General features: G+C 43.9%; 2 protein-coding genes across 2 annotated transcripts; both read right to left on the reverse strand.

The window, feature by feature from the left end:
* Positions 1-1,927: 1,927 nt before the first annotated feature.
* On the reverse strand, positions 1,928-7,671 carry CHCHD2 (coiled-coil-helix-coiled-coil-helix domain containing 2). Its single transcript, XM_036827043.1, has 4 exons — positions 7,514-7,671; positions 5,046-5,295; positions 3,479-3,629; positions 1,928-2,225 (listed from the first exon to the last, which is right to left on the reverse strand). Exons 1-4 carry the CDS (start codon positions 7,561-7,563, stop codon positions 2,215-2,217), a joined length of 462 nt encoding a protein of 153 aa, XP_036682938.1. The 5' UTR covers positions 7,564-7,671; the 3' UTR covers positions 1,928-2,214.
* Positions 7,672-13,056: 5,385 nt separating this feature from the next.
* On the reverse strand, positions 13,057-14,851 carry NUPR2 (nuclear protein 2, transcriptional regulator). The gene is made up of 4 exons (XM_036826786.1): positions 14,812-14,851; positions 14,695-14,753; positions 13,539-14,157; positions 13,057-13,272 (listed from the first exon to the last, which is right to left on the reverse strand). The coding sequence occupies exons 1-3, from the start codon at positions 14,849-14,851 to the stop codon at positions 13,609-13,611; spliced, it is 648 nt and encodes a 215-aa protein (XP_036682681.1). The 3' UTR covers positions 13,057-13,272; positions 13,539-13,608.
* Between the last annotated feature and the right edge of the window lie 5,585 nt (positions 14,852-20,436).

Below are 20,436 nucleotides of genomic sequence, written 5' to 3' on the forward strand. Positions count from 1 at the left end.
TCAGGACTCCATCTCTGATCTGCCTCCATTTCATCCTTAACTTCAGCCTGCAGTTTCTAATGAATGAGAGGAGTTCCATGTGCCAGGAAAAGCACATGGGCTCTTACCGTGTGTGGCTTTAGGCTCTTTGGGTGAGGGTCCTCATCGGTGTGAGTCTAGCTTAAGAGGCTGACAGAGTTGGAAATAATGTACGAAACATGCTGGCACACAAGTAGACACTTTTTAAATGCTCACCCTCATTCTAAAGCTACCTGTTCTTCAAACCCCTAGTTCTTCTAATATACCAAACAAAGAAAGGGGTAATACACTGCTTCATACAGGTGCTGAGCCCACAAAAACCCATTTAATGAGCATTTTACAATGCGCTTCATATGCACTCTCACCGGGCCCCCAAAATTCTGGTATTAAGCCAATTTTAGAGAGAATGTGACTTGCTCGATGAGGTGAGTAGGAGGGCCTAGGTGAACCTCAGATGTAGGCCCACGTGCTCTTTCCATTGTAGCACGCTCGCCATCTCTTCCACTCTGGGGATATACTTTGCTGAACTGCTATACAGAAAGAGTTGTAAATGACTCTGTCCCTATCCTTAAAAGCCTCCAGCTTATCGAGATGCAACATCTGGTTCCAAAGATGAAAACACTGAATTCTCCTTTTACTTACTGTCAATAAGCCTTTTTCCCCGATTCTAAGCTGCAGACGCCTGCTGGCTTACACTTTCAATACATAATAAAAATCCCTTCTGACTTTAGGACAAAAGGCCAATACACCTGGTGGATTATCCCCTGTGACCTTCTCTATGTAGCCATGGCTCCCACCAGGGGCAGGCCAGGTCAGCCAGACTCTTGCATTTTATTGTCAGTGGTTCATTTTCCTTTGATTCAGTGATTCAACCACATTTGGGTACCCACCATACAGCATCACACCTTGGACGTAAGGGGCATTAACACTATGAACTCAGAGGTCCTGAGCCTTTAGGAAAATGGGCAAACAAGCCCACTGATGAACCCAGGAGGGAATATGCTGAGGGACTGGCCAGTAGTGAATTGTCTGTGGTCATTTTGGTCCTTGGGCAAGGTAGTCTTGGCCTCTTTCAGGAAGTGAGTGATTAGGTACAGAATGGGGCACTCTAAGAACACCGCTGAGGACAAGGAGGTAACAACTGAATAATTCACTTACTCAACAGCACTTCACTCACCTTGCAGTTAACAGGAAAAAAAAATCAGATAATGGAAACTCTGAAAGGTATATTTGAAAGTAGGAAAACTGCAGAGCATAATGGAGACTGGAGGTCAACTCCCAGAAGTAAATGAAATTTTGAGCTCTTTGTGAGGGATGGAGCTGGGTTCATTTAAAAAAAAAAAAAAAGATGCACCCCAAATTGAGTCCAACATGGACTTAAGACAGCTTGGAGAGGGCAACTTGAGTCTTTCAGGAAGAGGAAGCTACAATGCCTTAAGCAGAATAAAAACATCTGCAGGGAAACTGCCTGTATTGAGAATGAATTTTCATCTCCAACCAATTGGATAACCTAGGTTAACAATGCCATGTAGTGCTGACCTGGCCACAGGGAGCCCACACGTGTAATGGGTCTGCTCCCACATTTCCTTTATCATTCACCTGATTAGAACAGTTAGTATTTTAGTTTCGTTACTGCTCAGTTTACTGAACATTGGCTCCAAAGGCCTGTACCACCTGGAATCTTTTTAATGAGCAGCACGTTCGCTAGGGAGCTACTCCTTATATAACTATTTCTCTACCAAAGCTCCTCAGGAAGCTCTGCCAGATCCTCCAGGTGGCCACTACTTTAACATCCAGAGACTAGACTAGATACACTTAAAGACATGTAGAGACAACTGTGTTCTGCAAAATGCATTCTGTTCAGCATGTGTATACCATGTGTGATTTATAACCTTATACTTGAGACACATTTGGAAATAAAATCACTTTATTCTAATTAATTCACAAACAAAAGCATGTTTAAGAGGCCACACAAACATCCGCCTAGCCCCAAACTCAATATCATCTCAGTGAGCTTCCATATGGTGAGAATACCCTCTTCCACTGCAATCCTGAAGCACAAAAGCTATTAATGATTGAGGAGCGGTTTAACTGGTGGCTTCACACTTTATATCCTCACTATCAATTATATTTTTAATGCTAAATCAACGTGGTCATGAGAGATGATTTTCCATGCCTTCAACTGGAACTTCTTGATTAAGCTAACCCTGCAAACAGAAAAGGTTTGTTAGAAGAGCACTAGCTACGTATTCTCAACAAAACAGAAGTCCTCCAAATTATGAAAGCAGGGATGAAGCCCAAGGTTATTAGTTTCCTTCATAAGCTGTTTAAGGCATCCTGCAACCAATAAAACCTCAACTCTACACTTTGAAGCAGAAGCATAATTACTCTGGTATTAGACGTAGCTTCATCAAAGACTTCTGATAAACTTGGCCATGCAATCTCTTAATTCCACAGTTCGACCACCTATAAAGATTAACTTCTCCCCTATTTCCTACATAAATGAAGGTGGGGAACTTTGAGAACCACTGGCCCAGACCAGGGTTTTAAAACGTTTTTCTGTAAAGAATCAGGTAAATACTTTTGGCTTTGTGGGCCATATAGTCTCTGTCACAACTGCTCAACTCTTCCTTTGCCATGGAAAGCAGTCATACACAATACCTAAATGAATAGGAGATGGCTGTGTTTCAATAAAATTATTTACAGAAACAGGTGTCAGGATGGCTTTGGTAAATGGACCACAGGTGGTCAACCTCTGGCCTAGACCAATTCAGTATAAGAGGCCTGAAAAATGACTCTGTATATATTAAATATACTCTGTGACTCCATGAGAATCAACTATAGATTTATCCACAAAAACCCTTTCTAAGTTTCTAAATAAAATCTGCACAACTATAAAATAAATAAATAAATAAATAAATAAAAATGCAGGCGGGAAAATGAAAATAATCATTTTTAATAGATGGTGAATTCTTAGGTTGATAGGAGGAAATCACACAAAAACAAGTTGACTGCCAACATTCCAGAGAACCTAAATCTCAAAGTCCCACTGAGGGATTTAATAAACCTGCCTCTCTCAAATGAGGTGCGCAGAATGACAAGGCTCTATCAGATCTTGTGCTCATTCCTGGACTTTGGTGAAATCAGCACTAAGGCTATGCAATAACCACAATAAGATCTTGGCACACTAATCTATACCTGCCTAAGGAAGAATCAGAGTCACAACGTAACTGAATCTGATTCTTCCTTAAGCAGGTAAAAGCCTAAGATAATGACTATAAAACTCTGGACCAGCTCCTTGTTAGAAGAGTTATATTTTTAGAGTAATTTAAACAATATCTCCTCTAATTTGTCAGTTTAATTTATCAAACACAGACTCCCTAAGTTTTATAAGGTCCAGGGGTACCATTCAGTGAATTAAGCAGATGCAAGTTCAACCATGGATTGATGTATCACCTACCGTTCGCCAATCTGCACTGTTTCAGCACCTCACTGAAACCTTCACAAAGCTTAAGGTCACCCTGGTTCTGGGCACACTCCAAAAACTGTTTCACCTCAAAAGAGCATGGGCCATTCTGCTGCTGCTGTGCCAGCTGGGTTCCCTGAGGCTCCTGCAAAGGCATAACATTCAGGACTGTTAAGAAGGAAATCAGGGACTTCCCTGGTGGCGCAGTGGTTAAGAATCTGCATGCCAATGCAGGGGACACGGGTTCGAGCCCTGGTCTGGGAAGATCCCACATGCCGCGGAGCAACTAATCCCATGCGCCACAACTACTGAGCCTGCACTCTAGAGCCCACGAGCCACAACTACTGAAGCCCGTGCGCCTAGAGCCCATGCTCTGCAACAAGAGAAGCCACCACAATGAGAAGCCCGCACACTGCAACGAAGAGTAGCCCCCGCTCGCCACAACTAGAAAGCCCGTGCTCTGCAACGAGAAGCCACTGTAATGAAAAGCAGAGTAGCCCCCGCCCAAAGCCTGCGCACAAGGAAGAGTTGCCCCCACACAAGGAAGAGTAGCCCCCACTTGCCGCAACTAGAGAAAGCCCACATGCAGCAACGAAGACCCAATGCAGCCAATAAATAAATAAATAAATAAAAATAAAAAAAAAAAAAAGGAAATCAGACTTAATACCTGAACAAAGAGCAACAGCCACTCTGTGAGGTTAACTGGGGGAACAGAACTAGAACCAGATGCAAATTAAAGTTTCTATCTAATAACATGGACAGTGAAAAAAATTAAAGGCAGAAGGAAATGAGCTTTAACAAAAATCCCAGTTGTAATCAGAAAGATTCATGAACAAAGATGCAAATAAAGTGGTTATCTGGGCATCTAAAGACCAGTGGTTCAGTGATGTTTCATGGAGGAAAAAATGGGCCTACTGTAGAAAAATAGATGGATGAGAGTTTTAAGTACAACAGAAATACAATAGAGTACACACCCACGCTCCTTAGAGGAGAAAATTCACATATCTCAGAAAGAAGGGCAGTGGCAAATATCAGGCAAGAGATGAGAGAGCACAGAGCCATTAAAAAGATTTCTGAACACTTAACGAAGATTGAGACTGAATTAGTTAAGCGTGACCAGGACAAACAAAACAAAACATATATATGTGTGTATATATATATATACACATTCATTCATTCACTCATTCATTTATTTATGCCAGGCCACACGGCTTCTGGGGTCTTAGTTCCCCAACCAGGGATTGAACCCCGGGCCCATGACAGTGAAAGTGGCAAGTCTTAACCACTGGACCACCAGGGAATTCCCCAAAATACTTAAAATAAGGGGAATGTGGCTGTTTGACAGTGCATCAGGTTGAACTGCCACAATTCTACTCCTTGAGAAGAAACACCATTTGTCCAGGACTCTCTGACGCTGGCCTAAGGTACTAACGCAACTGCTGCCAAATATGGATAAACCATTCTCCACATGTGGAGACAGTCCCAATACATAAGGCACTTACAACTAACTAGGTTTTCTCATAAAATACACCACCGAAGAGAATGCTGCCCCAAATCTTACCTGGTAAGTGATGTCAGGCCTTGAGGGCTCAGCATTACTTCCTCCACCGAAGCCACCAGTGATGGCATGACCCAGAGTGTGGCCGACGGCAGAACCCACAGCCACGCCGGCTGCAGTGGTTGCCATCTGGGCCATCAGACCTGGCTGCCGGGGAGCAGCAGCAGGGGAGCCAACAGCAGATGGTGGAGCCACTGCTGGTGGCTGAGCTGCGGGCGCTGGCCTGGGCGCAGTTCTCATCTGAGGTGCCCGGCTGTGAAAGAAAGGAACAGAAAGTATGAAGTTCCCACTCCCAACCAAGTTTGGAAACTGTCAATTTTTTTTTTTTTTAATAAATCCAACGGGATATTAAGTCAATGCTATATTCTTTTTTAAAAAAATAATATTTATTTATTTGGCTGTGTGGGTCTTAGTTGCAGCACGCGGGATTTTCTTTGCGGCATGTGGAATCTTTAGTTGCGGCATGAGGAATCTTTAGTTGCGGCATGAGGGATCTAATTCCCTGACCAGGGACCGAACCCAGGCCCCCTGCATTGGGAGCGTGGAGTCTTAACCACTGGACCATCAGGGAAGTCCCAGGAAATTGTCAACTTAAATAAACAAACAAACAAATGAAAATCCCTTGTATATTAAAATAACCTCAGGATTTCATTTTAAATTATTAAACGCAAATACTACATACATACAAGAAAACCTTACAGAACACAATTCCCTGAACTATTTACATCATTTTCTCTTTAACCTTTTACGGTTGTAATCACCAAGTATTACCTTTTCTTCCCTGCTTTTTTCTAACCATTTCCATGTATTCACAAAGTCTATAGTATCTTTAGAGAACAGTTATTCCAATACGTCATAAAAATCAATATAACTGTTAATGAGACAAAAGCCTCTACCTTCGTGGAGCTGACATCCTATTGAGGGGTCAAATAAATGTTAAGAAAAAAATATTGAGAGAGAGGGCAGCATGTTGTGGGATGCTGCAATTTTAGGACAGTCAAGGGAGGTCTCACTGAGCTGGTAACAATTGAATGAACACAGAAAGATAGTCATATGGGGAAATAAACTAGTCCAATTCCTTCATTTTACAGATTAGAAAACTGAAGCCCAGTAAGCGGAAGTGACTTGCCTGAACTGTTATACCTAAACTGATTTCAACTATTTCCCATCTGTAGAACATTTGGATGTCTTCAAAATTTCACTAATATGTCCAATGTTGCTCCAAAAATCTTTCACACAGATTATACAAACTCTGCATTTTTAGATTGTTTCCTTGGGCGCTCTTCCCTCAAATGATGCTAGGTCAAAAGTTTATGACTTCACTTCCTATCAGGTGGTATCTGGTCTAACTTTACAAAAATGTGGTTTCCTCTCCTTTGGATAGCAGCGTCTTTCCATTAAGTGAACTCCTTCCCTACGCTCCTAGCACGCAGTCTGAACACAATTCACCTTAGTCTAGAGAAGCAACGTGGTACTCTGCTAAATGTCCTGAATTTGTCACTGGAAAACTCAGGTCTGAGACCTGGCTTCTCTACTTATTGGTGGCATGACCCTGGACAAGTCACTTATTCTGAGTCTCTAGTTTCCTTATTCCTGTAAAACAGGAAAACATCTACCTCTGAGGCTATCAGGAGGTGCAATTGGCAGTACATTTTACAAGTATTTTATGAACTAGAAAACGTCATGTACACGTGAGGCCTTAGTGACTGTGTCCCCTACTGGGCTGAGCCCTTAGAATGCTCACTGCTCCTGGAAGGTTCTCAAAGATTATTTACTGAACTGAAATACGATCATTTATCCTGATTATACTACCTTACACTTTTTTTTTCTTGCTATTTTTAAAAACATTTATTTATTTAATTTACTTATTTTTGGCTACATTGGGTCTCCGTTGCTGCGCGTGGGCTTTCTCTAGTTGCCGCGAGGGGGGGCTACTCTGCATTGTGGTGCGCGGGCTTCTCATTGCGATGGCTTCTCTTGTGGAGCATGGGCTCTAGGCACAAGGGCTTCAGTGGTTGTGGCGTGCGGGCTTCAGAAGTTGTGGCGCACAGGCCCAGTAGCTCCGCGGCACATGGGATCCTCCCGGACCAGGGCTCGAACCCGCGTCCCCTGCACTGGCAGGCGGATTCTTAACCACTGCGCCACCAGGGAAGCTCTTCTTGCTATTTTTGACGTTTCAGCCAAATTACACTTAGGAATATCCATTTCTTTCTAGAAGTGGCCTGTTTTAACTTAAAATGGACTCGAAGTATTTTAAGTAATAATTCATGGACATTCCAAATTAGCAAGTTTGCCACTAACGGGAAAACTAGCCAAAGCCCTACAACCAGCTTGCGGCGACCGGAGGCGGGCCCACGCCGCCCCAGCCTTCGGACTCCCCCGTCCCCCGCCGCCCCGCCGCCCCGAGGCCCAGCGCAACCTCCCTCTGCGTCACGGCGCCGGCAGGGCCCCAAACCTCGCGGTGGCCTCACCTGGCCGGAGGGGCTACGCGGGAAGTGCGGCTTCGGCTTCCACGAGGCATCTTAAATGCGTGGCGAAGCGGAGTCCTCAAGCGCGAGACTCGGAGGAGACCCTGGCTGCTTCTGCGACGAGCGAGAGCGGAAGTCGGGAGGCGGGGCTAGACTCAGCGCGCGGCCAATCAGAGCACAGGCAGAGGCTTTCCTTTCGCCGACGTCTCCGCGGGTCTGAAGGTCACAGGAAGAGCAGGACGTCACGGCGGCGCCTTGTCGTGCACGGTTGACGTCAGGAGCTCGGCGCCAGGACTGTTTAGAAAACCGGAAGTGGCCGTGTTGTTGTGCAGACCTTGTCCTCCGAGCCTAGCGCGAGTCACAACCGCGAGCTGTTTGCTTCCTAGGGCCCAAGGACCGTCGCTACTACCTTCAAACGTTTGCCTTATTAACATGGTAGGTCAGCTCCAATCTTGAGAGAGTGAGTCAGAGCTCTGGCGTGATTGTCGCTGGACCTTGGGCCAGTTACTTAACCTTTCTCACCATTAAGTTACTCATTTGGGTAAATATTTTTTGAGGCACAATGTGGGCACATAATAAGACGGAAAACTTTAGGGATCGACAGAGCTGAGTTGGTTCTACTTGTATTTTGTCCGTGGATCCAGTCAACAAAAGTTAAATTCAGACAGTAATAATGCCTTACATTTATGTATTTCATACATTTCAAACCCCTTTCATATATTATAGAATTTGTGCCCGTAATTGGTAGGGTATTCGTTCACTGATAATTAAGTCAGATGTTCTGAATGATCTCCAAGTGCTAGCTAGATTCTGGAGATAGAGCAGGAAATAAGACTACCTCCAAGGAGTTTAAATTCAGGGAGGCAAGAGACAAACACCTACATAAATTAGATGGTGGTGATATGAAGCGAAAGCAGGGTAAGGGTGGTAGGGAGTTAGGGGTTGGAGAGGACATGAGTCTTTGAAGAGGAAGTATTTGAATGGAGTCCTTGAGGAAGTGCGGAAGCAAGCCTTGTGTTTATCAAGGGTACGAGCATTCCTGGCAAAGGGAATGGCAATTGCAAAGGCCCCAAGGATCTGTGCTTCAGTGATACTTGGTGTGAAATGCTCTTTTTTTTTTTTAAATTAATTAATTAATTTATTTTTGGTTGTGTTGGGTCTTCGTTTCCGTGAGGGCTTTCTCTAGTTGCGGCAAGCGGGGGCCACTCTTCATCGCGGTGCGCGGGCCTCTCACTATCGTGGCCTCTCTTGTTGCGGAGCACAGGCTCCAGACGCGCAGGCTCAGTAGTTGTGGCTCATGGGCCTAGTTGCTCCGCAGCATGTGGGATCTTCCCGCACCAGGGCTCGAACTCGTGTCCCCTGCATTAGCAGGCGGATTCTCAACCACTGCGCCACCAGGGAAGCCCTGAAATGCTTTTAACAGTACATTTTAGCGCCTCTGCAGTGGGGACAAGTTAACTAGTGGCATTTCATGGGGGGCTTCATGGGAAAGTCCTTGGGGGTGGGGTGGGATTTATGGAGGAGAGAAAGCAGAGGTAGAACCTCCATTTCTGCTTGGATGCCAATCAGAAATTTCCCCCTTCCACCAGAGGTAGCAGAGTTTAACACAGCCTTTCCAGCCAACAGCAGAATGTTTGTGGAACTGAGGGGTAAATAATGCAAAAAACTTTTGTGAAAAACAAAGTTTTATTTTCACAGAACTTTTTAAAGAAATGAAAGGTTTAAAAATGATAAGCCTTTGTATTCGCCTTTGGATAATTCATAAAAAGAGATGGGAGAAAGAAACCTTATTTATAAAGGACATTCTGGCACCAGAAGAGCTTAGAGTGAGCAGAGCTTTGGACAGACAGGCATGCAGACCAGAACAGAGACAATTTTAATCATACTTAGCTAAGTCATTAATTCCTAAATTGAAGAGAGAAAATTAGATGTTTGTACAAGGTTATTTTGTGATAGTAAAAGATTAAACAATCTAAATTCCTGTCAGCAGAATACAGGTTAAAAAAAAATTATGGCACATTCACACAATATGCAGCTATAAAAAAGAAAGACGTTTTTCTGTGTATTGATATGAAATGATTTCCAAGATAAACTGTCAAGAGAAAAAAAGCCAGGGGCAGAATTGAGTATAGGGTGCTATTTGTGAAATGGAGAGAAAAGCCCATAGTGTACATGCATAAAATATCTTTAGCTGATAACACTAGTTGCCTTCAGGCAGTGGCACAGGGGTGAGACTTTTACTGGTAACATTTTCTATCTCTTGGATTTTGAAACAGTTAATGTATTACCTCTATTCAAAAGACAAGAACATGTAAAAAGTTAAAATGAATAGCAAAAAAGTGGGAATTGAAAATAAATAGAATTCTGCTACCTATCATTTGCAGTTTGGTGGGTTAGGTGTGCTGAAGTTCACACTTTAGTAAAATTTATATAACAACTTATTCCGTAGTGATCTCAGTCATTCTCAACAAATGCAATTACAGTGATCAAAATTTGAACAACGAACTCTTGCAGGCATTGTTACAGATATTTGCTACAGATATTTCGCTGAATGGACTTCTGATGATTGCAGTAAAAATTCTACTGAAATTAGGTGGTAAATATCAGAAGTTTTAAAACTGTGCAAACTCTGTTCCAGAAATTCCATGTCTAAGAATCTGAGAAAGTCATGAATGTGAAAGAAATTAGCCATAAGGATGTTGATTTAACAAAATGTATAAAATAGGGAAAATGTGAAATAACCTAAGTGTCCTGCAATATACAATTAGTTAAATAAGTTATAATACATACATACAATGAAATGCTATGCAGCCATTCAAAATGTTGTGAAAGAATATCTGAAGTGAGAAGTATCTTCACAAAATACCAAGTGAAAGAGCAGGTTACAAAGTAGTATACATAGTATGTTTGTATTTTGAGAAAGTTCTTTTATATTTTAAAGGCTGTAATTATATACATCCCAGTAGTGATGTTATCCATTGGATAGTGATTTCTTTCTTCCTTTTTTTTTTTTTTTTTTTTGGCTTGTCTGTATTTTCCAATTTGTCTACAGTGAACACACAATAATTAAACCTACATTGGTGGTTTAAAATATGTCCTCAAATTCCTTGACACTCCCTTCAAAAGGTGGAGCCTAATTCCTCTCCAGCCTCCTGAAAGACCCTGAGTTAGAATCATTCAGCTAAGCCACTCCCAAATTCTTGACCCACAGAAACTGAGATAGTAATTTGTTACACAGCAATAGGTAACTAATACACATAACTTCTACAGTGACCATATTTAAATTTTAAAAGCTCTAGTATCTAAAATGAGCAAAATCTAGTTAGAACATCTTACAGTGTTGCTTTAACATAGCTGATGTCTGTCTGGGTATGCTGTACTTTACAGCAGGAATTGTGTAGGAACTGAGATGTTTAAGACATTAAGGTCCATACACTGTAAATGTAGTTTTTTCTTTGGACAACTAAGACATAGTTATATGAATATAGTGCCTTGCACATATCATACAAAAAAGAATGAATGAATGAATTAAACTGTTGATCTAAAAGTACAGAATACTATAAAACAAATGGTTAAGTGGTGTTTATATGAAGTTCTAAAGGATTTTAAAGGAATGGACATTCAGTGTGGATGAAGGCTTCAGGGAGAAAGTGGCACTTGGTGCCACTTTCACTTAGGTGAAATTAGTTTTAGAAAAATTAAAATTGTAAAGGGCGCACTGAGTAGCACAGCACAGATTCAAAGGAAGAAGCAGAATTGAATATGGTGAATTTAGAGGACAGAAGACGTGTGTCACGAACCAGTGTGTTTTTGGAAGTTGTGAGAAACAAACTTAAGAAAATCCAATAGATGGGGACTTGCCTGGTGGTCCAGTGTCTTCCAATGCAGGGGACGCGAGTTCCATCCCTGGTCAGGGAACTAAGATCCCACATGCTGCGGGGCAACTAAGCCCGCGTGGCACAACTAGAGAGAGAAAACCCACACGCCACAACTAGAGAGAAGCCTGCGCGCTGCAACGAAAGATCCCGTGTGCCGCAGTGAAGATCCCATGTACCACAGCTAAGACGCAACGCAGTCAAAAAAAAAAAAAAAAATCCAATAGATGATTTGCAGCATAATATAAGGCATCTAAGCTTTTTGGCCTGCAAAGTTAGAGCAGCACTGAGGGTCTTTATATTATTAAAATGGTCTTCTGAAGATTAATCTGGACATGTCTGAGATATAGCAGAGGGAGACTAGGGGTAAGGAAAAAAATCCTGAAGGCTAAGACAGTGGTAATGGGAACATTATTACTAATTATTTGAGTGCCTGTTGTATACCAGGCACTGAGAGCTTTACGTGCATTATTTCATTTATGCCTCACAAGAACTCTTGAAATAGGTACTGTATCATCCCTATTTTATAGGTAAGGAAACAGATGCTTAGAGTTTAAGCAACTTGCCCAAGTCCATACAGGTGTTTGACTCCAAAGCGAAGACTCCTACCATACCACACTGCCTGAATGTTGGAGACATTTTAAAAGAATTAGTGAAGTGAGTGAAAGAATTTAAGACTTCCCTGGCAGTCCAGTGGTTAAGACTCCGCACTCCCAATGCAGGGGGCAAGGGTTCCATCCCTGGTTGGGGTACTAAGATCTTGCATGCTGCATGGTGCGGCCAAAAAAAAAAAAAAAAAAAGACTTCGTGACTAGAGAGGAAGAAGAGAGAAGAGGGATCATGTTCTGTAAACTTAAAAATAATTACCATTTATTGAGTACCGGTTATGTGCCAAGCCCTTAAGGGTGTCAGACATTTTATATATTTTATCTATAATCCTGTTTGGCGAAGTAACCCAATATTATTCCCATTTTACAAATGCAAAACCTGAAGCGTGGTGGAACTTGAAAGTAGCTACCACTCAGAAGTTTGCTGAATGTCAGATTGATGAACACCCATAGCTAGGATTAAAATTCAAGTTGCTCCTTCCAGAACACCACCCTTCTCCCCCAACAAAGGACTCACCGCTGGGCGCAGAGACCTGACTGAATGCAGAGTGAAGAGAAAGAAAAGGGACCCTGCCATACTCTGCATAATTTTTAAACTATAACCCTAGTTCTTGGACATGGAGTTTGTGGGTGGTTCTGAACCACAGAAGGGTGTCTACAGTTGAGGAAAACTGTGATGCTGGGAAGAGTGAATGTTTCTGAGTATCGGTTACGCCACGTTTTCTAATTAGCTGTATGACCTCTGGAAAGTTACTTGAGTTCTGTGCCTCAGAATCCCGTCCGTAAAATGGAGATAGCATTCGCTTTAAAGGATTGCTGTGGGGTCAGCAGCGCAGAGAACCTAGCATACAGCATTACAATTTAAAATATTCCTATTCTGGCAAATAAATATTAAGCCTGCACAGTAGTATATGACACTTGGGTTGAAATCTTGACAAATTCCTATCTTTGTTCTGCCCACATTCATCTTTGCGACCCCTTCTTTGCAGATAAGAACTCAAATATTTGTGGACTTGAAACAAGTTACCACAGCAACTTAAAAAAAAACAAAACACCAGAAGAGTTAAAATGCCATTCTTGCTGCTCTTTTAATTAAAAACCCTAAACAGGCATACCCACTTGGATGTTACTTAATTAACAATCAGTAAGGAAAAGATACTGAACTTAAGCGATGTCGAAAAGAAGTTCTGTTGAGCAACATGGACTGTTCCCCTTAGGACCACAGTTACAGCTGGAGTCAGAGAAAATACTTTTATCAGGTCCTTCGGGTATGGGTATCCTGTTGAAAACCAGACAAAAACATAAATCAGTTATTCTCTTTAGTCCGTGCATAAAAACTGGAAGTAAATCCCTTACTTGTATTTTTAGAAAGATGTTTTCTGCGTTTCCCAGCCCCTTCTACCCAACTAAAAAATTCCAAAAGGTAGAATTTTAACTGCCGCCGGGAGATAGGCTGGGAGTTTAGGGGGCCCAGCTAATAACTCGCTACGCAGGGCAGCCTCAGGAGGTGGCGACTGTGCCGCGTTCGAGTCGCAGGGGGCGGACCGGAGCGTTACCAGGGCGCTCGCGCGGTTGCCCTGGGCCCCGGCCCGTGGCTGCCCGCACGCACCAGCGCTCAGGCGAGACGGGTGCGCGGCCGGGGCTGCAGCTGGCGCTGGCGACGCTTGCGCTGGCCGTTGAGGAGCTTCTGCGCGATCCTGCGCTCGTGGCCGCCGGGCACCCGCCAGTTGGTGCGCAGTTCCCGCTCGCGCCGCGTCCGGCCCTTGCTGCGCCCGGCCCCGCAGGCCGGGAAGTCGCGCAGGTAGTAGTAATCCGGACAGTCATAGAGCTCCTCCTCGGAGCCAACCAGCGGCCACGCTTCGGGTGGCGGCGGCTGGGCCTGACCCTGGACACCGGGAAAGGCCGGGTCCCTCGCGCCTGGCCTCCTGGTCGCCCGCGCGCGCCCCCGCGCGCGCGAGTTTCTGGAACCCCCCCCCCACCCACCCACCCAGCGCTTCGATTGGCTCCGCCGAAGGTGGCGGGGCCTAGGGCCGACGTCACAGAGCCGGGAAGGTACTCCGCGCGAGGCCTCTGCGATCTGGCACCTGGAACCGTGATCCCCTCCTCCATCCCGGCCTGTGCGCCGCCGGAGCGAGAAGGGTATTTGGCAAAATTCGACCAAACACTTGTTTATGTCGGTCAAAAATGGGAAATTATCCAAGTATCAAGTGTGAGGGAGCTGTGCATTCCTCTGGCGGACTTTTATCAGCATTGAACATTTTGTTAGGCTATTTGATGACAGGAGTAAGTGCTCAATAAATGATGCAAAGTGAAAAATGAGCTTCTGAAGTAATATCTCTGGTATCCCAGTAATATATTTTTAAAACATGTCTGGAGTGAAAGGAAATGCGCTGGAATGCTAAAAGTATTTCTGGCTGGTAGGGACATACACACATTAGTTCTTTTTCCTTTCCACAGTCCACGTGTTTGATAAGGGGTACGAATTAACTGTATTAAGCGAGCGAGCGATTAAGAAGGAAAAGTCACCCTGCCTGGTGCAAGGCCGGGAACCGCGTGCAATTTCGGATTATCAGCAGGTGCCCAAGCCCTGCGGCCAGGGGACGCTAAAATTGTGGTAGCTTGATGCGCCGGCAGTTTTGGGGTGAGGGCCGAGAGTTGGTAGCGGCCGCGCGGGGGAACCAGCGCGAGCCCAGCGTCCCACCGGCCAGCCTCGGGTGCGCCCGGCCCCGCGGGCGTTGGGGGAAGGATGCTCCCCGAGAGCTGCAGAGGCGAGAGGAATCAGGCCGAGTGCCCTGCGCTCAGAAAAGGCCAGGCCTACCTCCTCGCCGAGGGCAGCTGCACAGCTGAGCAGGAGTCATTAACACCCTCCGGCACCCGAGGCTCTGCGGTGACTCCCCGGTCTAATTACCTAATTACTGTCTCCGTAAACGCTGCTCTCAGGGAGTTATTGCGACGAATGCCTTTGTTTTGGTTTGGTTTAACTAGCGCAGATAATTCTCTTCCCACGAAAATTGCATCTATATTTGATCTTGCTGAGTTTCTGTCTGTGACCAAGTTGCCAATTTGAGTTTTTTTCCTGCTCTCTGAAGTATCCCTGGTGGGGCGTGGCCTACATATCACGCTCCGAGGGCAATTTTGTTAGTTCCTTAAATGAGCAAATCCCAAGAGAGAGTTTTTAATAAAACGCAGAGAGGATTTTCTCTTCCACCCACGTGTCTTACACCTGCTACTGGGAAAGAGAGAAACTAATATTTATCCCTCTACCACTCTCCCGCACATCATCTCTTTTTAAAACTCTCTTTAGAATTTGTTATGAAAATATTCAGACCTTCTCAGAAGTGAAAATAGAACAAAGAACTCCCGTATCCCATCACACGGATTCAACAATTATCAAGATCCTGTCAGGTTTGCTCTACGCCTTTCTGTTTTGCTCTGCTGCAGACCTTATGTCATTTTACTCCTATATATCTCAATATACAGCTCTAAAAAACTAGACTTTTTTCTTACATAACCTCAATGCCATTTCCATACTTGACAAAGTCAACTTGGCCCTGTTATCATCTAAAACCCAGTCCAGAATCAAATTTCTCTGATTGTCTAAAAGACAATAGAAAACATACAACTCAGAATACATACAGAATCTACACATGAAATTTTCTTGTATGGTGTTTAAGTCTCTTATAATCTAGGGTGGGCCCCTGCCCTTTTTCATTTTTCCGTGTCATGACTTGCTGCAAAAACTGGGTCAGTTGTCCTGTAAAATGCCCCACTTTGTGGATTTTTCTGTTTCCTTGTCGTGTCATTTAACTTCTTCCTCTCTCTCCCATATCGTGTAAATGGAGGTTGGCTCTAGAGGCTAGGAGGTGATGTGTGTTGGTATCACACCAGGAGACCCGCAATAGCTCATGGTCCCAATTTTAGTGATCAATAGGCTCAGGTGGTGACAGCCTGCCCCTGCAATTGTATAGTTCCACATTAAGCTTTTATCTAATAGTTTCAACCATAGTTCATTGCTTTATTTGCTGTTGTGTTCATTTGCTATTATCTCATTAGGGGCTGTGAAATGGTAATTTTCTAATTCAATCCTTTCTTCCACATTTATTAGCTAGGATTCTTTCCCTCATGAATTTAGACTCTTTGGTTACCCTGATATACCTTTTTTCTTCCAGTTTTATTGGTATATAGTTGATATACAGCACTGTATAAGGTGTACAGCAAAATGATTTGACTTAATACGTCATGAAATGATGACCACAGTAAGTTTAGTGAATATCCATCATCTCATATAGATACAAAATTGAATAGAAAAACATTTTTTTCCTTGTGATGAGAACTCAGGATTTGCTCTGTTAACTTTTGTATATCACATACAGCAGTGTTAATTATATTTATCATGTTGTATGTTACATCTCTAGTACTTACTTGTCTTACACCTGGAAGTTTGTATCTTTTGACTACCTTCATCCAATTCCCCCTCTCCCCCATACCACTCTCCCACACATTACCACTAGACCTGTCCTACAAGAAATGCTACAGGGATTCCTTCAGGTTGAAATGAAAGGATGCGAGACAGTAACTTGTAGCCAGATATAGGCATAAAGATCCCTGTTAAAGGTAAATACATGGGCACATATAAAACCTATTGTTGGGGCTTCCCTGGTGGCGCAGTTGTTGAGAATCCACCTGCCAATACAGGGGACATGGGTTCGATCCCTGGTCCGGGAAGATCCCACATGCTGCGGAGCCACTAAGCTCGTGCGCCACAACTACTGAGCCTGTGCTCTAGAGCCTGTGAGCCACAACTACTGAGCCCGCGTGCTGCAACTAGTGAAGCCCGTGCGCCTAGAGCCGGTGCTCCACAACGAGAGAAGCCACCACAATGAGAAATCTGCGCACTGCAACGAAGAGTAGCCCCCGCTCGCTGCAACTAGAGAAAGCCCACGCACAGCAACGAAGACCCAACACAGCCAAAAATAAATAAATAAAACCTATTGTTATAAACTTTTTTGTAACCCCACTTTTAATTTTTCACAGGATTTAAGAGACAAATGCTACAGTAATCAAAACATGTAGTACTGGAATAAGGCAGACATATACACCAATGGAACAGAATAGAGAACCCAGAAGTAAGCTCTTGCATATATGATCAATGCTTTTCAACATATGGTTCTGGGTAAACTGGATATCCATTTGCGAAAGAATGAAATTGGACCTTTACCTTACATCCAATACAAAAATTAGCTCAAAGTGAATCAAAGACCTAAACGTAAGCTCTAAATCTATAAAACTCTTAGAAGCAAACGTAGTGGAAAAGCTTTATGACATTGGATTTGGCAGTGATTTCTTGGATATGACACCAAAAGCACAGACAACAAAAGAAAAAATAGATAAATTAGACTTCATCAAACTTGAAAACTTTTGTGCTTCAAAGAACACTATGAAGAGAGTGAAAAAGCAACTTACGGAATGAAAGAAAGTATTTGCAAATCATTCATCTGATAAGGGTTTAGTATCCAGAATATATAAAGAACTCCTACAGCTCAACAACAACCAAAAAACAACCCAGCTTAAAAATGGGTAACAGACTTGAATATACATTTCTCCTTTCCTAACCTTCCTTGCCATATTGATTTTTAGCCCTCTGTGGTACTCCAGCAGCTATGATAAACAATATGGGGTCTGTGCCAGTTACCAATTTATTGCCTTTTGGCTCCAAATTCACCCTTCATTGCTTGCTGTGCAAAAATTGGAGCTGGACCATTTAAGTATTTTTTTCTTTGCCAGTTGGCACAATGTTAGTCTTTGTCAGGTGAGGGGCTCCGGAGAGTAATTGCAGGAGGAAGGGGTTTCCCTTCTCATTCTGAGGTACTCTTTCAGCAGGCTCCTGCAGCATGCATGCGTTCCTTAGTGCTCAGCTCCTGCAGTGCAGATGGCTTCCCCAGCACCAGGGTTCTGCAGCTCATGTAGCTCTTCCAGAGCCCCGCTCCTGCAGTGACAGTGGCCAGCACCACCCAGCCAGTCGTTTTCCCCTGAATCCTCCCATCCTTGGTTGGCTTTGTGTCAGGATGCCTCCACTGAGATACCTCTCCAAGAATGACTTTCCTTGACACCCTAGAAGGTAGGTTTCTGGCAAGTTCTGGAGGGCAAATTTCCAGCAACTACCATTGCTGTGTAAAGCTCAGCTTCTCTGTACACCAGTCCCAAATCTCAGACACAGAGTTTTGGGTAAAGTAGAAAAGGATAGCTTTATTACTTTGCCAGGCAAAGGGGGACTCCTGCCTGGAAAAACTATGTGTCCCAACCCGGGAGGATTTGATGAGGGGTTTTACAACAGTGGTTCAAAGGTGGGGTCTCAGACAAGATTAGGGTGTGTTCGAGGCTTGCACTCCCTTGATCTCTTCTCAGGTGGTGGGTCTCCTGATCTTGATGAGCTTCTCTGGTCCCTTTCATCTCGCCTCAGCTGGTTTCCTGGCTGCTCCTCCCTTGATTAGCAACAGTTTGAATCTGCCCTTTGGAACTCAGGGAAGGTCATGGAGACTAGAGTCTTGCCTATAAGAAACAGGGGACAAAAGGGCCTCTATACCTGGGAGCCTCACAGGGCCTCACTCGGTTTCACTGTTGGCCCAGCATTGAGCGACTTCTGTGCCATCCAGTTACCCACAGCTGTGTAACTCTCCAGCAAGGTCTGGATCTCAGCCCTCGTCCTCCACCTCAGCTTAGGGGGTGATGGATGCACCTTATATATGCCAATCCTATATTCTCCAGAGTTCTCTTTACTTTTTGGCTAGGAGCCAATCCCACTTTACTCAAATCCCCTATTATAGTTAACACTTATATGTATTAAAATTTCGCTGTTCAAATTGCTGTGTGGCTTCCATCTCGCAATTTGACCCTGAGTGATACGGGGTCTCTGCCCAACACAGCAAGGAAGAAGGATGCCCAGTCTCTCACCATTATACAGTATGGTGTGCTAAACCAGTAGTGGGACAGAGTATTGGGGGTAGTGGGTAAGAAGATACCTAGAGGGTCCATGAAGACTGAGAGAATTAAGCTGAAAGGATGAGGAGGGGATCAGGGCACTCCAAGTTCATCATTAACACCTCCTCTTGTCTTTCTTCCCACCATCACTAAATCTCTGAGTTATATCAATTCTATCTCCCAAGTCTGGTCCATGCTTTCCACCCCACTGCCACATCTCATGCCAGGACATCATCGTCTCTGGCTGGTTTATTGTGAGGGCCCTCTAATTATCCTCTTTGCTTCCACCCCTTGTTCAGCCTCTTCTCCACAATGAAGCCAGAGAGATTCTTCTAAAAGACAAATGTGAGTCCTTGATTAAAAACTGTTGGTCGCTGCCCATTGCCCCTAGGACAAAATCTGACTCATTTGGCCACAAGGTTTGGAAAGATCTGGCCTCTGCTCACCTTTTCAGTTTCATCTTGTGCCCCCCCTCCCTGTATTCTTACTCTCCAGCCACATGGAATGTTTCCTTAGGAACCTTTATTAGTACTGTTCCCTCTTCCAGGAAACCCTCTCCCTACCACCACCTTCACCCTTTCGCTCTCATCTTTGCTTCCTTAGCTCATCCTTAGCCTCGGCTAAGATATCTACTCCTCGGAGAAGACTTCCCAAACCTATCTTTCTCTGATCTGGCTAGGCGGCCCTTGTGTATATTTCAGTCAAACCCGGTACTTTTCTCATAATGCTTATCACAGTCTGGTAACTGTCTGTTAACATGTATGTCCCCTCACTACCACGACATGAAATTCATACTTCGTGGCAAGAAAAGAAAAATTTAAACATGAAAACTTCTCTCTGCCCTTTGGCCTCCTCTCTCCCCTCTACTGTGCATTGTGTATCTGCATTATGCATCGACCAAACCTCCCCATAGGCAGAAATACCTGCTCAGCCATAAAGAGCAACATTCTCCTAGCACCAACAAGACAACTCCTTAAAAGATAACATTCCTTCCTGATTTTGTAAGGGGTCACGATGACCCACTACTTTGCACTCACAGATCTGGATTGTGTAAACTGTCAATAATGCGTCACTTAATGTACAGCTCCTTGTCTCAAAAAAACTTATATAACTGTGCTTTGACTTCTAATGGGCGGAACAGTTCTTGGAGCTTTCTGAGAGGCTGTTCTCAGGTTATAATCCTCAATTTGGCTTGAATAAAATTTTCCATTTCTTAAATGGACTGATTAATTTTTCGTCAACACTACACTACAAGCTCCGTGAGGACTGAAACTCTTGTTCACCCTTGTTTCCTCAGCATCTATTAATATTATAGTGCATGGTACATATTAGGTGCTCAATAAATGTTGGGGGGAAAAGAATGAACCAGCAAAGATGACAGGGAGAATGTGTGAAAGTATGTCATGTAAGCAGAGTGTAGGGACATGGGTAAGAGTGGCTGGACCTGAAGGGCCCTGTAATTTAT

This window comes from Balaenoptera musculus, chromosome 15 (genome assembly GCF_009873245.2).
Source record: "Balaenoptera musculus isolate JJ_BM4_2016_0621 chromosome 15, mBalMus1.pri.v3, whole genome shotgun sequence".
Lineage (NCBI taxonomy): Eukaryota > Metazoa > Chordata > Mammalia > Artiodactyla > Balaenopteridae > Balaenoptera > Balaenoptera musculus.